At 39.9% G+C, this 19,056-nt stretch overlaps 1 protein-coding gene across 1 annotated transcript in view; it reads left to right on the forward strand.

Moving 5' to 3' along the window:
• The window catches only part of LOC139734500 (kinesin heavy chain), an 81,061-nt gene that overhangs the window by 52,642 nt on the left and 9,363 nt on the right, over positions 1-19,056 (forward strand). The window contains exons 6-18 of the mRNA XM_071645281.1: positions 5,153-5,296; positions 5,915-6,039; positions 7,165-7,269; positions 8,181-8,329; positions 9,043-9,191; positions 9,810-9,964; positions 11,600-11,773; positions 13,617-13,718; positions 14,251-14,400; positions 14,983-15,174; positions 16,053-16,170; positions 17,062-17,138; positions 18,134-18,243. Coding sequence (XP_071501382.1) covers positions 5,153-5,296; positions 5,915-6,039; positions 7,165-7,269; positions 8,181-8,329; positions 9,043-9,191; positions 9,810-9,964; positions 11,600-11,773; positions 13,617-13,718; positions 14,251-14,400; positions 14,983-15,174; positions 16,053-16,170; positions 17,062-17,138; positions 18,134-18,243 — 1,750 coding nt within the window. The remainder of the gene's footprint in view (positions 1-5,152; positions 5,297-5,914; positions 6,040-7,164; positions 7,270-8,180; positions 8,330-9,042; positions 9,192-9,809; positions 9,965-11,599; positions 11,774-13,616; positions 13,719-14,250; positions 14,401-14,982; positions 15,175-16,052; positions 16,171-17,061; positions 17,139-18,133; positions 18,244-19,056) is intronic.

Below are 19,056 nucleotides of genomic sequence, written 5' to 3' on the forward strand. Positions count from 1 at the left end.
TCATTTGGGGCATCCATTGCTCTTGTATTCTGCGATAGCAGTGCAAAATTTTTGGTTTGCTTCCATTTTTTTTTTCCCTTGTCTTCAAAGCTGCAGCTGTGTAACTGCCTGTCACTCACAAATACAAGCAGTGGTATTAAAATGACAAAACTGTTCAGAGTTAAAGAAAATTGATCAAGAAGTTTAAGCGTTTGTTTGGTCTTTAATGTTAACTGTCCTATGGGGTTTACAATTAAAATGATATGGTCAGATCTCCTGGGCCCCATTTCATAAAAGATGTTAGGATGTCAACTCTTGCTGGAATGGCAACTTCCAATAGCAACAACCAATCAGGAAGCTTGATTCTTGTTGTTACCGTGACAATTGCCATTCCAGCAAGAGTTGCTATCGTATCAACTTTTTATGAAATGGGGCCCAGATTGTCTGTAAATTCTTGGTACTTGTGTATGTTATATCACCCCTTCCCGATGAAACAATGAGTGCAGATTTCTGAAATATAAACATTAGGACATACTCTAAGGAAATACATGTATACTGCACAAACATAGTGACACAACAGCAAAACATTGTTTTTTCCCCTAGAGTTTGATGATAGCAGATAATTAAAGACAATTATGACCACTGCAAAGATGGCAAGTTATCTAAGATATACTCATGCTTCGATTTTTGTGAAGGCATTGCACATATTGTCACACAAAGAAAGCACTATTGCATTCGTGAAGCACGTTTGCATCTCTTCTCAGATGAAAAAGAAAAAGAGTTTGCAAACTTTTTGATATGATATGATATGCAAAAAGAGAGTTATTTCACAAATCAAAAATAGTATCGATGAGGGGTGAAGAATGTCGGAAATATAACAAAATCAATTGAGACAATAGAAACAGATTGTATAGACTAAATGCAAATCGCCTCAGGGCCCAGTGGGGTTACTATTGATTCTAGGACTGATATCAACTGCAATTCAATAGCTAGGCTGTGTGCTGAGCAAATGTTCCATCAATTGTGACTTTGGATACATTTATATCACAAGGTCTCCAGTAGGAGAGGATGATATTCCCACTATCTATACATCACCCTCATGTGACAGTGCATCTTGATTTGATGGACATGATGACGTGCGACAGAATACTGTACTATATTGACCTTATCAGGTTATTGTATGTCTCAAAATAGCCTCCGTTTAAGTACGGCAGTGAGAATTGATTGTAAATCAGACACATGGTGCAATTGCCTCAGAGTTTAGTTTTATTTTTCGATGTTTGGTTTGGGTGCCCAATCCCTACATCCACCAAGACAGTCACATATAAATCATACACTACACTGTATGTTATTTGACTTTAAGTGCTTACTAGTGTGTATCATATGCAGAGCTGTGAATATTTCGTAAGATGACAACTATGTCAGATGCCCCAAAGTCTCTTGCATTGAAGGCTGACAAATTTTTAAATAAAATTCTTTCAGTCTGCTGTTGATTGATGATATAGCTTCACTTGTATAACAGTCCACCAGTACTGAATTATGACAATCTATTATCTGATTCATTTTTCTTTTTTGTTGGGTGGTTGCCTAGAGCAAACAGCATTATCGTACATGTTTCCTCTGCCATTGTATGACACTTGAGACCTTTTACAGCATTCAGAGTTCTCATTCAGAGTTCTCATTCACTGTTCACATGCATGAAACTGTGACATACTTGTACTTTCCATCATGAGCATCACGAATGATTGATACGAGGTTCACAATGGTACGCTCCATTGATACCGGCAGCTAACCAAATGAAAGCATCAAGCAAACATTTATTCTATCTTACTAAGAAAGGAAGTTTTTCATACAAAGTATTAAAAAAGGTGGAGTTTTTATTCCAGACAGCCAATATGTCACACAGTTTCAGGATGATCCACAGATGTTGTAATGTAATAATGTGTGAAAAGGATCGTGATATTGTGTGAAATGAATCGAGTGCCATCACTGGCGCACAACACATATCTCTTCATATAGGGTGCTCCAGAATCCTAGATTACTCACTGTTTGGATCTTCACCTTATTTAGGAACATTGAACCAAATTTTAGCCAAATTATCAGCAAGTTGGAGATACTGTTCAATCATTTACAGGTTTCTCATTCTCGGCACCTCATCATTTATCGGCATTGCTCTGTACTATAGAATGTTGCCCGAAAGTCTCAGCATGTTGCTATGACATGCTATAAACCACTCATGGGCTACATTGCTGTAGTACTCTATCAATATTACTCAACTGTTCCCCCCCCCCCCCAATGCTCTGTGCTGTTTTATTTCCTGTCTCAGGTGCATAGCCTGCATACACTCTGCAAACAGCATTGACAGATTTATACAGACTTGAAATGATAAATATGTATAATTTGCACTCAAATAGGATCAGCAAGGCCCATAGAAACAATGTTGATCAATTAAAATCATGACCATAATTCATGATTTCTTTGGTAGTGAGAGGAGCTATATTTAAAAAGGGCAGAAATGCACTGATGAATAGCACAGGTCAGCAAATGAAATAAGATCAAACCTGTGTCAATCATAGTTCAGTGCTAATACAATTTGCATGTTTTACAGGTTCTGATTTGTACTAGTACAAAGTGTTCATATTGATTGGAGGGAAAAAAATTACATTGATGTATGTACCGTTAATAGCAATTGAAATTAAAATGCTAAATGCCCTCTGGAAATTGGTTACCATATCATATGCAGGTATCACATACCTAATGCATCCATCATTAGAAGTATGGTGCATGCCCTAGGACTAGCTATGTGTGAAACTACATCTCATGGTATGATTTCTGCATCAATCATCAGCAGTCGAGGAAACAGAAAAATCCCTTATGGCAGCACTTATAATATAAGACAGTCTTCGTCTCGAAAGAGGGAAACCCATGCGAGACGGATGGAGGGATGGAATGTGATGGGTGGGTGGTAGAACATAGCAAAGCCATTGTGAAGAAGAGGAGGATCTCCGAGAGGGGGATTGATAGAAATGTGGATAATGGATGACAAAAATTTGCTCCAAAGAAAAGGTCAGTCTGACATTTAGCTATGAAATAATCTCCCCCTCCTTTAAAAAAAAATGGAAATAAAATGCATTGTAAATTTTAGGCAAAAAATGAAGCTTTGAGAAAATTTCACTGCGTTATTAATTTGTTTGCTCTTTTATGGATTATTGTTGAATTCATGAGGACTATAATTTTGTATGTAACAAGATGTGAAGTATCATCATGGACAGATGTCTGATGATGGGTTAGAGAGTAGCTATGTTGTAGGCATGAAATGTGTTTTGAGACATGGTCTTTGTATGACAAAAATTTCGCCTCTTTCTTGTAGCGTCTCTGTTTCCATTTCAGGGGATGGATGCCAGACAATGTGTGCAAAAAACAAAACAAAACCATGAAACGTGTAAATGTTCTCACTATCCAAAAAGAATGAATCGTACAGTATTGACTGGTCACAGCATACAATGAAAAGCATTCAATCATTGGTTTGGGATTTTAGAAAGAATGTTCAGTTGATCAGCCGTGAAAAATGATGGAGAGTTCTGCTACTGCCACGCCTGTGTCCAAATGCTCAGTTTGTCGGTCCACGGTGCCACAAAGTGCCCCCTTCCACCCAGGGAGACATCACCCATGCTGTTGCTCCAGGGGGAGAGATATTGTCCGTTGTCATGGAGACGCGCTCATCATTTATCCAGTAGAATTGTTTTACCCTTCCAAAGCCCAAAGAGGACTTGATAGACTATCGGAGGAGGGAAGAAGGAGGAGGAAGAGGAGGAGGAGGAAGAGGAGGGGGAGGAGGAAGAGGAGGGGGATTAGCATGTTAGGAGAGACAGCGGAAAGGACGTGTACTCGTACTGCATAGGAAGACATGATTTTCAAGATTAGTCTGCCGTGACAGTCGACATATATTGCTGGGTAGAAAGACGGGACAAATGCAAATAGGAGTAATCTGGGATTACCGGACCGGGGAAAAAGGCGTCATTAATTTCAGAGTGATAGGGTGAGGCATGTCTGCTCAAAGCTGGGAGCACATTCTCTGTGACTCATAGAACAGGGTTTTGTTTTCGCTGAGAAAGATTTTTATGTTTAGAAAAAAAATGTATTCCCATTACACGAGCATCCACAGGCATCCCTCTTCCATCCCTCCCCCCGTGCATCACCAATGATATTGTCAAAAAAAAAAAAATGATCTTAGTAACAGAATTGATTTTGTTTCCTTTTAGGGGAATCTTTGGAGAAGAAAATAATTTTAGGGGCTTGTAATGATTGTATCTCAGCAATGTGTACAATTGTTATTGAAGATATATTTACAGGGCCAACATGAACAATGTAGTAGTACTATTAAAGGACAAGTTCACCTTCATATACATGTGGATTGAGTGAAGGCAACAATGTTAGTAGAACACATCGGTGAAAGTTTGGGGAAAATCCTACCATCCGTTCAAAAGTTATGAATTTTTAAAATATCTGTGCAATCACTGCTGGAGGAGAAGACTACTACAGTGTATGATGTCACATGCGTACAACGATATAAGGAAAATAAAAAGAGAATTTCACAAAACTTGAATTTTTGAATAAAGTGCACATTTCCTCGACTTGTTACTGACTTATGTTAGGGGTAATATTATTCCCCCTGACTTCTGAAAGAGAGAAGTCGATTGTTCTTTTATTATGTGAGAAAAGTGAGAATATCTTGAATTTTCTTTATTCTTTCTTTATAAAGTTGTACTCATATGACATCACAAGCTATAGTAGTCGTTTCATCCAGCCGCGACTGAGCAGAAACTTCAAAAATGTATAACTTTTGAACGGATTGTCCGATTTTCCTCAAACTCTCATTGATGTGTTCCACTAATATTGCTACATTCACTCAACCCACATGTCTATGAAGGTGAACTTGTCCTTTAAATCTTTTGCACTGTGAACTCTCATAAGCAGTGTGAAATTCTGCCAGAGCAGCTCATAACTGATTAATCTGTCATTGTTAAGTACTTATTCGGCACTTTATTGTGGCAGCATTCTAGAATATAACTTGAAATGCTTTACATTTGATAATGAAAACTTTGCTACAACACATTCTTGATGATAACCCTTCTCCTTTCTCCATTGTCTCCCTGTCACATCGTACGTACAGTTTCGAAAACCAACCTGTCTGTCCATGAGGACAAGAACCGGGTTCCTTTTGTCAAGGGTGCATCGGAGAGGTTTGTGTCCAGCCCTGAGGAGGTCATGGAGGTCATCGATGAGGGAAAGTCCAACAGGCACATCGCCGTCACAAGTAAGTTGGTGATACCAGGTGTCAGCCTGAAACTTTTCATGGCGTTGGGAGAATATGGCATACTGATTGACAGACACAATGCACATGATGTATTTGTCATAAACAAGTGCAGTCTGACTTCGGTTTACTATAAAAGCTGTTACTTTCACAAACAGATGTTTTCAGGAATGAGGAGGTCACCGGCATTTTTGCGAGATGTTGTTTGCCAATCATATGAGCTGATATTCTAGTATGATACCTCCTATCATCCTAAGCAAAAGTAAATTATTGTTTTCTCTATGGGTAGATTTTCCAAACTATAACATATTTGACCACACCATCGAAGTGACAAGATAGTTTAGCGCAAGTTTTTAGTGTAAAGTGATCAATAAAAGGCTGATTGAACTTACTCTGAATATCTTTCGTGGTGACATTCGTACTCCACTCATTTTTTTTTTTCTGTCAGTTATATTCCGTTAACTTGAAGATGACTCTAAAAAGACAGAACACCAAGAAAGCAAGCAAATAAATGAAGAAGAAAGAAAGTTTCAATCTGCATAGCGTCATGGCACCTCACATGTTCGGTCTGTTGTAAGATTTGAGATCCACATTTTAATCACCCTTTCTTCCTCTTCTCAGACATGAATGAGCACAGCTCACGTAGTCACAGCATCTTCCTCATCCAAGTCAAGCAGGAGAACATGGAGACGAAGAAGAAGCTGAGTGGTAAACTCTACCTGGTGGATTTGGCTGGTAGTGAGAAGGTACTTTAATCTCTCCCCCCACTCAGTACCAAATTTGAGATGTGTCAAGTTCCATCAGACAGATGGATAGCAGAACCGGGTAACATGACATATCGTCGCTGGGGTGATAAGACCTTGTATTTGCAATTTTGGTGAAAATAAGATTTTTGGATTAATGGTCAAATAATGGGTTAAGTGATGTCCTGTCCAAATCCCAACTGTCTTACTCCAAAAATGAAGCCACCATGGCATGTCAAAGGAAAGGTTATCCCATTCGCCACAGTGCTTTGGCCGCCATGTTTTTTGGCTCTCCTGAACATTTGACATTTTGTAGATACGAGGTCTTATCGCCCCAGCGACGATATGCTCCTGTGACAGTTGCTCCAGTCTTATTTTCTCCCAGGACTTGGGGTTAGGGTTAGGGTTAGGGTTAGGGTTGTGATATGGTTTAAGGTTTAGTTTGATGTGGGGATTAGGATTAGGGTTAGGGTTATGATTGTGTGTAGAATTTATGTATGGCTTGGCATGCAGATATTTCATGGGAGCAATTGTGGCAGCACCAAATATCATAGAACCAACATATTCATCATGAATTGATGAAGCCTGGGTATAGGATTTTTAAGGAATATACAGAGGGAGAGACTGCCCCAAAGTTTGTTCTGAGTGAGATTAACATGCATTCTGGTATGTTCTGCATTGTGTTAAGTAGCAGAAAATAAACAAACTAAACAAATCATGCTTCAAACTGCATAATTATGATGGAACGTTGACATGGTGACATTAGATGGACAGTCATAGGAGGAAATCATGTTATGGTTGGTGTGAATGTTTAATCCTGGAAAAATGTTTTTATCATACTCATGATATTGGAGGGCTTTCAGAGATCTATAGCCATTTGAATCCATCCACTTGTCTGATGTGGACTTGACATCAAATTGCTACCTCTCTTTCTGATCTTGCTTGTGTGTTTGTGAATTACTTATACTCAAAGTAGCTGTCAGCTCTTCATAAATGCCCTTCTTTATCATCATCAGATAAGCATCTAAAGGGCATTGACCCCATCAAATTTTGACAGAGCTTATGCTCCTATTGTTTGTTTGTGGATGTCATTAACAATTGTGGTGTGAAATGTATGATCTTTCTCAGGTTAGCAAGACAGGAGCAGAGGGTACCGTGCTAGATGAAGCCAAGAACATCAACAAGTCTCTGTCTGCGCTTGGAAACGTTATATCTGCCCTGGCTGAGGGCAAGGTGAGTGTTCTGTGTCTTTAGCCCGTTGAGGACGGGCTGATTTTGCCACAACACGCATTTCCCATAGAGCCCTGCCCTAGTGTACTCGGGACTCATCCTCAATTTGTTAATTATCTCCGCTGAGGGAGTGAGTGCTATATGAACATACTGTGCATGGACATACAGTTGAACCTCTCGTATCCGGACAAGTCGGGACCGGGGCTCATCCGGATAAGGGATTTGGCCGGATATGGGAGACTCAATGCTTTATACATGTACATATACATACATATGTACTGATGTAGCCCATTGTAGTACCACATGTAGTAATGTGTACACTGCAACCTTTTCATTGTTACACTCAGTAACAGACCCCAAAATAGAGGTTCGTGTTTGCAAGAATGAAATCATTTTCTTTTATAAATTCTTGGGATGATTTACCTAAATAATTATTAAGAAATGTATCAAGTAGATCTTGAAAATAAACAGTACGAGTCAATGAAACTACGCGTCAAAATTTGATCATCATGGCTTGGTAAAGTCGACTGTAGGTCGCCATTGTTAGATTGAGTTGGGAATCCTCCTTTCCTCCTGAAATTACAAAAAAAAAAATCACGGCGAGATTGCGTCCGTATAATAGAGAGATCCGGATAAAGGGAGGCCGGATAAGAGAGGTTCAGCTGTACATGTATTATTTGATATTTTCGCTACCTTGGAAATAAATCTTTGTCTGGAAACATGACACGATGTCATCCTGAAGTCGATCCCGATCTTGTACAACGATCCTTTGGAGCTACTGTGCTCTAGAGGCATATCAGATGAAAACATTGGTAATATGTGGGTATGATAATACTCAAGGCTGAAGAATGATTTTTTTGTGTGTGTCTACTTTCATGTTTTCAAACTGCTAAATGGTTTCTGTTTTGCTCCAGAAATCTCACATCCCATACCGTGACAGTAAGATGACCCGTATCCTCCAAGAGTCGCTGGGAGGTAACGCCCGTACCACCATCGTCATCTGCTGCTCCCCATCCTCCTTCAATGAGGCTGAGTCCAAGTCAACTCTCATGTTTGGCCAGAGGTGAGTGGGACCACAATGGACCACATACCCCTAGGGACCACACACCACAGTGGACCACACACTACTGGGGACCACACACCACAGTGGACCACACACTACTGGGGACCACACAACACAGTGGACCACAAACTCCAGTAGACAACACGCTACTTTAGACCACATGCTACATTAGACTACATGCTACATTAGACCACACACTACAGTGGACCACACACTACAGTAGACAACACACTACAGTGGACCACACACTACAGTAGACTACACACTACAGTGGACCACACACTCCTCCGGGCCACACAATACAGTGGACCACGCTCTATGCTGAACTGCACACTCCTGGAGACCACACAGTACAATGGACCACACACTGCAGTAGACCACACACTACAGTAGACCACACACTACAGTAGCCCACACATTCCAGTAGACCACACACTACAGTAGATGACAAATTACAAATTATTTTCAGTAGGGCCCAATTTTAGACAGATCAGATCAAAATGATGTTTCAAACAGTCATACAAAATTATTTAAACCTATGCTGATAAAATGTCTCCGCAACTGAGCTCATAATATTGTCTCCATGGAGAAGCTCAAAAGAAGGGGGAAAAAAGTCTCCATGTGGGAGTTAATATAGTAGACCAATCAAGACGTTCCATTTGGTCGCTCATGAATGAAGCATGATTTCATTTTACTGTGATGCCTACACACAGAGCCAAGACCATTAAGAATACAGTGACAGTGAACATTGAGCTGACAGCCGAGGAATGGAGGAACAGGTATGAGAAGGAGAAGGAGAAGAATGGCCGACTCAAGGCACAGCTCCTGGTCCTGGAGGCAGAGCTGCAGAGGTGGAGAGCAGGTGGGTTTCATGGGTGTGGTCTTTCTTTCAGACTGGTAGTGTGACTGTTGAATATTGATGCAGATGGGTTTGGGTGTGGCCTTTCTTTAGGACCGGTAGTGTGACTGTTGAATATTGATGCAGGTGGGTTTGGGTGTGGCCTTTCTTTAGGACCTGTAGTCTAACTGTTAGATATTGACCAGTATGTGATGATAGTACTGATAATGGAATACAAACATTTCTGACCTACTGGTTAGTTCATTTATTGTCATCAAACAGGATCTGCAGTTGATTGGCGTCACACAGAGATAAAATGGCAGTATATTATTTCTTTGGGAAAAACATAAATACCTATCTGCTAGCAAACGGAATGGACGAATTCTGTAATCTATGTGAAACAATCATATGAGGATTGAAAAGTTGGGATTAGATCCCTTTCCTATTCGTGAAACAAATTTCCATTGTCGTAATGTATAAGTAATTCACTTTCCAACCAATTCACAGTTTGACAAGTAGAAGCACATGGAAACATTAATGCAATATTCCTTAACAGCTGTAAAGACAAAAACGATAAACACATACAGGCCTGAAGACCTTAATTGCATCCTATTGTGTTTCCACCCCCTCCCCTCCTCCCAGGTGAGAGTGTGCCAGCCAATGAGCAGGTGGACAAGAACCCTGAGATCCTCAAGGACCTGATGCCCAAACAGGAGACCATGGTGCAGGTGTCTGAGGAAGAGAAGAACAAGTGGGAGGAGGAGCGGGCCAAGCTCTTTGAGCAGCTGGATGAGAAGGTGGGGGCTGAAAACTTGTTACCTTTTACAATATCGTGCCTCTTACTACTCATACAGTCCGACCTCTCCTATCCGGACATGTTGGGATGGGCGATCATCTGGATAAAGGATTTGGCTGGATATGGGAGACTCAATGTTTAATACACGCAGCTGTCTACTCAATGGTAGCTACATGTAGGCCCTACATGTATCAATTTTGCGTGGACATGTCACATACTCTTCAGCTGGTCTGCGTTCAGAATTCTCTGACAATTTCCTCAATAAACGATCGCCTGTACCGTGCCCTGATTTAATGAAAAGTTTTCTGTCCAGTTCCTGCCCTGATCGGGGGGAAATGAATGTCTGAATGCATGTTATTTAGATGGAAATTAGATGTGTATGTATGTTATGATAGGAATAATATGTACTTTGGAAAAAAACCCAAAGCATCACGCTGAGATCGTATCTGGATAATAGAGAGATGTCGATAAAGGGAGGCCGGATAGGAGAGGTCGGACTGTACTTGACGGATGCATCAGAGACAAAGTACACAATGCCTTGCCAGATATCTTTTATCATAGTGTTTGCATGTAAAGTGATCCATGCATTAAATCTTGTGCAATGCAATCAATATAGTTCAGAGATCTCCTTCCTCTGTATGGGGAGGTTAGTCTCAAGGAAATTACATCAGATATGGTTTGGTCCTTGGCCCAGAAAAGGGACCAGCAAATTATGTTCTATGACTAGCTACAATAAAACACATGGGTAGAATATATCCATAGAGATATTTATTTTAGGTCTTGGGATAAGGAGATGACTCTAGAGATGCTAAGGTTATACAAGATCAAACATGCTGATGCAATTTCACTCGAGTTTCAGAGATACAGAATGTGCCTGGATCATATTGTTTTTAAAGGCAGAAGGGATATTAGAGTGTTTTCACATTTAGAAAGTCATGATTGGCACTAACACAGATTGTATGTGTGTTGCAATGTTGGCAGTAATGTGGTAGGGAAAAGGAGCATCAGAAAGAGTACAGTAGACATGTTCGATATAGGAGAGAAAAATGTTAGCACACAATGCAGTCTTTCTTCATGTTATTAATATCACAGTTATGGAGTCAAACTTCAGGCAGTCACATGTTCTGTGTTAATTGGAAAAACCATGTACGAATGAAACCTTTGTCTTTAGTTTAGACTGTTTGGTCAAATGTTATGCCTTCTATGTTGTATGCATGGAGTATTGATGCACATTTCAATTGACATTGTACTCATATCACCTGTGTTAGGTGAACATATGCATTTAAATCAAACAGTTTTTGTCTGAGAACACGCAGAAATCCTTTCTTTGGGTTTAGTGTCTTGAATAATTTATTATCATGATGTTTAGATGATGGTTTGAGCTGGTATGGCGCTGCGGATGAATATGAGGGCTGGATTCAGTAGAGAGAGTAATGGTTAATACATGTATGCAAATTTATGCAAAACAAGTGTCAAAATAACATTTTTTAACAAACTGAGGCTGTGATTTCCCCCACGGAGTGTTATACATAGTTCTCTAGAATACTCCAGTAGATTGAATACAGTGCCAAAGTGCCTCTTTCCCCCCAACCCAACAAACACGGGTGTGGTCCTGTGGTTTTTCCCCTCCCCACAGGACAGTGAGATTGACAACCAGTCACGGCTGACGGAGAAGCTGAAACAACAGATGCTGGAGCAGGAAGAGCTGTTGTCAGCCATGCAGCGAGACTATGAACAGCTCCAGAGCCAGATGGGACGCCTGGAGGCAGAGAACGCTGCAGCCAAGGAGGAGGCCAAGGAAGTCCTCCAGGTTTGTTTTGATTTTGATTTGATTTGATTTGATTTCTGGATTTCTTTTTCACACATAAATGAAATGCAAAGTCAATTGAACGAACTAATTGAGCACAGTATAATTTGAATCAGACAGTTAAAACAGATAAATGATTAATTCAAATATCCAACATTTTTTCTAGCACAATGTAAAATGAAAACAAACATGCATTATTTTATGCACATATTCATGCAAACATAGGATCCTGTATATCTGTCGTTCAAAGACAAATTAAGCATCTCTTGATGTAACAGAAATACAGGAGACCTCCATCGTGTTGTCCATCTCAACTCTATGATAACCCCCAAACAAACAAACAAACGAACAAACAAAACATCCAAACAGAGACTGCTATAGAACCTAACTGCAGCACTTCTTAATCCTTATCATGCATTGTTTGCTGATTAGCATGCATGCTGATGCTTTCATCGAAGATTGACACAGATATCTGGAAACCAGTTGTTGATGAACAGAGATTACTGTGAAAGTGGACATTTTCGCAATGCTCAAAGTTTCACTCATTTCGCATAACCAGAAACTACCGCGAAAATAAAAGCACACAAGTATTTTTTTTTCTCCCACTGGGATATTTATTATTCTACATCAAACATATTCATCTGAACACATAATACATCATAATATTTCAAATAACATCATAACATTTCAAATAAAATACTTTGAAAAACAACCAATAAAATATCGTGACTCAAACCATCATATAATACATCATATGATACATATCAAGAGAACAGAGTATTTTTTGCTTGCCATATGATCAAGTGGTTGATGTCTTGATTCCACGAAATTAAAAACTCACAAAACTAAAAACATCCACTTTTACAGTTCTGAATCATTCTGTTCCTATTTGTGGTCATGACCTTCCTGTTGGACTGAGGCGCATTACTACACCTATTTAAGTGGGCTTGCTAAATAAACAACTAGGTCAAGTTTGGTTGGAATACTGAATGCTGATGAAAAAGCTTTGCAAGTTAAAGGGTGTGTACAGTTCTGGTTTAGGTGAAAATTTAGCTTTTAACGTTTTGCGAGATATTCAGAAACCACTCTATGAGATGTCAAAGAGCAAGCAATTCTAAGGGGTATCAAAAGTTTATTTGATGAAAATCGGTTTTGAAATGGCTGAGATATCCCAAAACAAGGTGAAACAAAGAGATCCTTATAAAAGGCGTGGCCTGTTGCCTTTTATAATAATTACCACTTTTTTGGATATCTCTGCCATTTGAAAGCCAATTTTCATCAAATAAACGTTGAATCCTTCTGAGAATTACATACTCTTTCATATTTCATGAGAGGTTTCTCATTATCTCACTTGGGAATGTTCAAAACTTGAATCCCCACCTCAACCAGTACTGTACAGTCCCTTTAAACTAAGTGCCTAGGCTCATAAAGGGTTAATACATTGTGGACCCATAATGCTGAGCTCCACCCTTTCTACCAATACGGCGGTAGAATGATAAAGATAAAGCTTTGTCACAAAACTGTCTTGAGAAGTTGATTCCCTTTGATATCCTATGATTTTTGGATATGAGGTACATTTGACTTTAGTAATCTTCTGCAGTGTTGTACAGATGCAGATACTGGGATCAAAGGTATGAATAAACAGTAGGAACATTATCAAGATACCTCATAAATTCCTGTACAAGAATACATTGTCAGTCAAGGAATTCAGGACGGAGAAATGTTTCAGACATTCTGTGCATGTGTGATGACTATAAAAAGCAATGCTAGCGATGACTATTGAGATATGCATTGTTCTGAGATTGGTATTATATGCCCTGTGACCTTTGTCATCATGTGACCCCAGGCCCTGGAAGAGATGGCAGTGAACTACGATGAGAAGTCCAAGGAAGTGGAGGACAAGAACCGACTCAATGAGACGTTGAGCGAGGAGGTCAATGAGAAACAGGTTTGTCATCCTGAAATACTTCCTAGTATCCCTACCTTTCAACTGAATGCCTTGACTAGTCCCAAATTGCCTTGTACGTGTGTTCTCACTCAACTTATCAATGTTGCAGTTAAGCTTGACATACTTGTTTTCAAGCTCTTCTATTGTGTCCTGCCATTGTTTATTCATGATCACATTTCTCTCTTGTCTGTTTGCGTGCATCAATAAAACATAACAGTACAGAACACAAATCTCTTGGAGGATTGTATTTGCATTGGAAGAAAGTTGTAACTCAACTTGATTGAAATTTTAAATAATGGCCTGTCTGATTCTCACTGTGTTGAATACCTTGTGAGATCTTTCTCTCGCACATTTTCCTGTGGTTTTCCATTTTCTCTGAAAAAAAAAAAATATCAGAAAATGGCAAAATGAGAATGCACACATGGTATAATAAGACCCAAGAGGTACTAACTACAGAGCCATCAACTCTAAACCTCATTGTGTGTGAATGCCTCACAGTAAAGGTTCTATTCCTGACCTTTCCTCCTCCTAGACCGCCCTCTCCTCCACTAACATGGAGCTGCAGAAGCTACAGGAGCTTGAGCAGCACCAGCGCCGCCGCATCACCGAGATGATGGCCAGTCTTCTCAAGGACCTCGGGGAGATCGGAACGGTCCTGGGAGGCAACGCTGCAGACATGAAGGTACCAACTCCCTTGGCTTGTTTCCTTTTCAACTACGTTATCTACCATTTTGTCAGTAATTGTTGAGATGATTGTGATGGGATGTCTCCGAGGAATTGTTCCGGTGGGGGTTGTGATGATGATTATAATGGTACAGAGGAAGATTTTTGTGGTACTGGTTATTACAGTGATGGCAATGATGATTCATTATGATGTTGAATATGAAAAGTGAATAACAGTAATGAAATATATCAATATTGATCATTGTAGCATTAGTGACAATGCCATCCTGATCGTGTATCCTGGATGAGGTACTGTTAAACTAGGGAAAAAAAGGTGGATAGAACAAAATCCTAGCCTTCAAATTTGTAATAATTTTCTTACCCTTCCCCCCCCCAAAAAAAAAAACAAAAAACAAAAAACAAAACAAAACAAAACAAATGTTAGTACAATTCTTAAATGTACCTTTCAATCATACATAATTGTTGTTGTTTTTGTTGTTTTTTTTTTTTGGGGGGGGGGCCTATTTTTTTTAAAAGTTCAGAATATGTGTGCTTAGCATTCCATCTCATTCTACCCACCTCCGTCTGACTCTCACTCCAGCCCAACGTGGAGAACAGCGAGAAGGTGGACGAGGAGTTCACCATGGCACGCCTCTTTGTCAGCAAGATGAAGACAGAGGTGAAGACGATGTCGCAGCGCTGCCGACAGCTGGAGCAGAGCAACATGGAGCACGAGTCCAAGATCAGCCAGAGCGAGGAGGAGCTCAGCTCATGCAGGATGCTGATCCAACAGGTAAGGGGTCTGATGCTGATCCAGTAGATAAGGGTAGGATGCTGATCCACCTGAGTTGGGTTCGATGTTATTCCAGGAGGTAAGGGTTGCATGCTGATCCAGCATTATACGGATGGGGATGCTTATTCAGTAGGTAGGGGGTGGAATGCTGGTTCAGTGGGTAGGAGCAGGAGGCTGATCCAGTAGGTAGGGGTGGATGCTGAACTAGCAGGTTGAGGTAGGAAGCTTATCCAGGAGGTAGGGGGTGGGATGCTGATTCAGTGGGAAGGAGTGTGATGCTGATCCACCTGATAGGGGTCAGATGCTGATCCAACAGGTAGGAGGGGATTTAGATCCAGCAGGTAGGGATAGGATGATGATCCAGCAGGTAAGAGTGGAATGCTGATCCAGGTGGTAGGGGTTGGATTCTGATCCAGCAGGTAGGGGTCGGTTTCTGATCCAGCAGGTAGCAGTTGGATTCTGATTCAGTAGGTAGCGGGTGGATGCTGATCCAGTAAGTAGGGGTCAGATGCTGATCCAGTAGGCAGGGGTGTTATGGTGATCCAGTAGGTAGAGGTGGGATGCAGATGAAATGACAACCTTTTAGAGTACCTAAGTGATGACGTCACAGTCTTCTGTTACAAAAGTCTGGTTCTAAACAAAATATCTGTGCACAAAGGTTTGGGTAATTGGTTGGATCGGGGAACGAGCATCGTTATCAACCATTGTATTCACAGATATTCAGGCTGCAGAGGTTGTATAGAATCACTTTCCATTGCAATGAATTGTAGTCCTCACTTGAAGAATAACAAGTGCTGTAGTGGAGGAGTTATCATTGTTTAGTAATGTTAGGGGTACCTTGGCCTTACAGTCGGCCATATTTTCATTTTCCTACACAGCATGAAGCCAAGATGAAGTCACTGCAGAAGAACATCACTGAGGTTGAGCAGAAGAAGAGAAACCTGGAAGGCAATCTAGATTCACTCAATGAGGAGGTGGCCAAGCTGAGAGCTGCAGGTCAGTCAGTGGTAGATGACAGTCATTCTATACCAGTCTCTAGTCATGTGCTCACGTACATGCATGTATCCTGTAGCCAGTCAAAAATGTGATTAGGATGGTAATGATGTATGTGATGGTGATAACAGCAACAGCGATGGTAATGATGTATGTGATGGTGATAACAACAACAGCCATGGTAATGATAATAATGATGATGAACGTTAAGGTGCTGGTGTTATTAGGATTATATTTGATGATATCAAAGTAAGGTGAGGATACAGTGTACTAACGGTGAAGATTGTACCTACAGTGATGATGACTCTCAGTATGATAAAGATAATATGAATATTGATGATGAAGGTGAGGATGATGATGAATAATGTGATGTGAGATGACGATGATGGTGATGATAATAATGCTGATGATAATCCAAGAGATAATGAGTATCTGGAGGTGATGAAAATAATGATAGTACAAGATATAAGATAATGATAGTGGTGATGCCAATGAAACTTGTGACAGATCTGACAGTGGTATGATGATGATGATGATGATGATGATGATGATGATGATGATGATGATGATGATGATGATGATGATGATGATGGTGATGATGGTGATGATGTTGATGATGTTGATGATGATGATGATGATGATATTGATGATGATGATGATGATGATGATTATGATGGTTTTATGATGAAGATGATGATGACGATGCTGATAATATTCTGTATCATGGATACATAACAAGGTGTTAATGATGACGATAATGATGATGATGAAGATGATAATGTTGTGTGATGTTGATACACAACCAGATGTTATTGTCTTTTAGAGTTAAAAGCATGCACATATCGGCACTCTGATAATGACCTCGTCTCTTTCATGTTTCAATTTCTCCCACAGAGGAGATGCGTTTGGTAGACCAGGAGGACATGAAACGTGAACAGGAAGACGAGATACAGCTGGCCAATGAGATGAAGGTATGATTGTCACATGTTTTCCTCCCCTCCCTCTTCTGACTCTTTTATCTGTTAGGATGCATACCATTTCTTCACTTTCTTCCATGTGCTGGTGTATGTGGCCTTCGTGATGCAGGGAATACTTTTTCCTGGTATCGCATTACGATTAGCTATGGATGCTTGTACCACTCTTACACAAACATCTTTTGGGTAGCAGTTTTCTTCCATAGAAGTGTGCAGGATACCATATGAAATATTGTTAATCAGGTGAAATTACTTATCAATTTCGAGTTGGAAAATTATTCCCTGTCATATATTTCCTAGGTGCCAAGTCCATGTTAGCATGTTGATCTCTTCACCTGACCCTTTTAAATGGTTTGAGGAAAGTAGAGATAATTCTTTCTACAGAACCATTAGTTTTATTTTTAATTTTTGTTGATGTAGGTATTTTATGTAAGACATGAATCAAGAAATCTGATATCAAGCTAACACATGGAAAGAGGTCATAATGGTATGAAGCCATTGAGGGTAAGATGCTGTTTTGTGAGAAAATGTCCGGTGAGATGAAACGACGCTACGCCTGTTCCTCTGCCAATGTCCTTTTAAAGTTCATGTATACCTTTTGCAATCATGAAAGTTTGAATTCCTTTCATAGGCTGGTATACTTGAGGTAGGTAATTCAGACATTTCCTCAGAATAATAAAAATTGAAACTTCTTTGTGATGGAGGGGGGAAGACAATTATAGATTTCCCATGAATTTATTTGGACCCCCCTCCAAAAAAAAAAGTTCCAACTGTTATTCCAGTACAACAAGCGAGCATATTCTCCAGTGACATGGGGTAAGTTTTGCATTTCTTTCTTCTTGTAAAACCCCGAGATATATCACCATAAGATGTCATGCATGATGTTGAGAGATATTATTCTTCAACCATGCATAATTTTTTTGAAATTTGCCAAAGGGATGTATGACCTTTAACCCCACCCATCCCAATCGTTGTCTCCTCGCCCCTCCCAGGAGGCCCTTCAGGAGCAGATGGAGGCCCACAGGGAGGCGCACCAGAAGCAGCTGGCCAAGCTCCGCGCCGAGATCCTGGAGAAGGAGCACATGATTGAAGACCTCCAGGAGTAAGTGACTGTCTTAGATTTTGAAAATTTGAATTTGAAAGTCTGAAATTTCATCGTCACGGTATGTTGCTTTGTATGCAAACAGAAAATTCAGAGAAGTAAATCAGTGAAAATTTTTTTTTTTTGGGGGGGAAATCTGACCATAAAAAAAAGAAAGAAAGAGTGAATTGTTAAAGTTCAGTGAGTATGACAAATTGGCAACTCTGAGTGATCTAGGTGTGAGCATCTCTCTGTTTTGTAAAGCAAAATTTCACAAATTCTCATATTTCTCAAATATTTGGGCACAGACAAAACTTCTCCACTGAGGAGGACATGAAAACACATGCTACTCTCATCATATACCAAGAACAGACTTCAAGTTAATTTTCCTTAAAGGGAAGCAGTCCTGAGATTTTCACTGTACTGATAATTAAGAAGAGTAAAAAATATAACCTTTCACCAATTTATACGTGTGGACATCAAAAATTGTCTCCGTACGCGATTTAAAAAAAATAATTCCTGCAAGCGATCGTGTAAGAGCCTGCCAAAAGGTGCAACGTCATTGATGCCCTACTCTCAAGTTGACAGCCGTGCCTTAGAAAATCAATTTAAGTGTTCAAAATGATCATATCTGATTTTTTCATAAAATGTGACAATATGTGGTTTTATTATTTCAAACAAAATATTTCAAGCTTATTTATATATAAAATTAATATAAAATTAAATAGTAAACATGTATTTATAAATAACTAGGGATGACAAGCAGAACACTGCTGGAAAGAGTTGTGCATCAATGACGTATGACTCTCCGCTAAGACTTGCTCATTTGCAGAG

This window comes from Diadema antillarum, unplaced genomic scaffold (genome assembly GCF_040938485.1).
Source record: "Diadema antillarum isolate AM-2024a unplaced genomic scaffold, OU_Dant_1.0 seq00000530_RagTag, whole genome shotgun sequence".
Lineage (NCBI taxonomy): Eukaryota > Metazoa > Echinodermata > Echinoidea > Diadematoida > Diadematidae > Diadema > Diadema antillarum.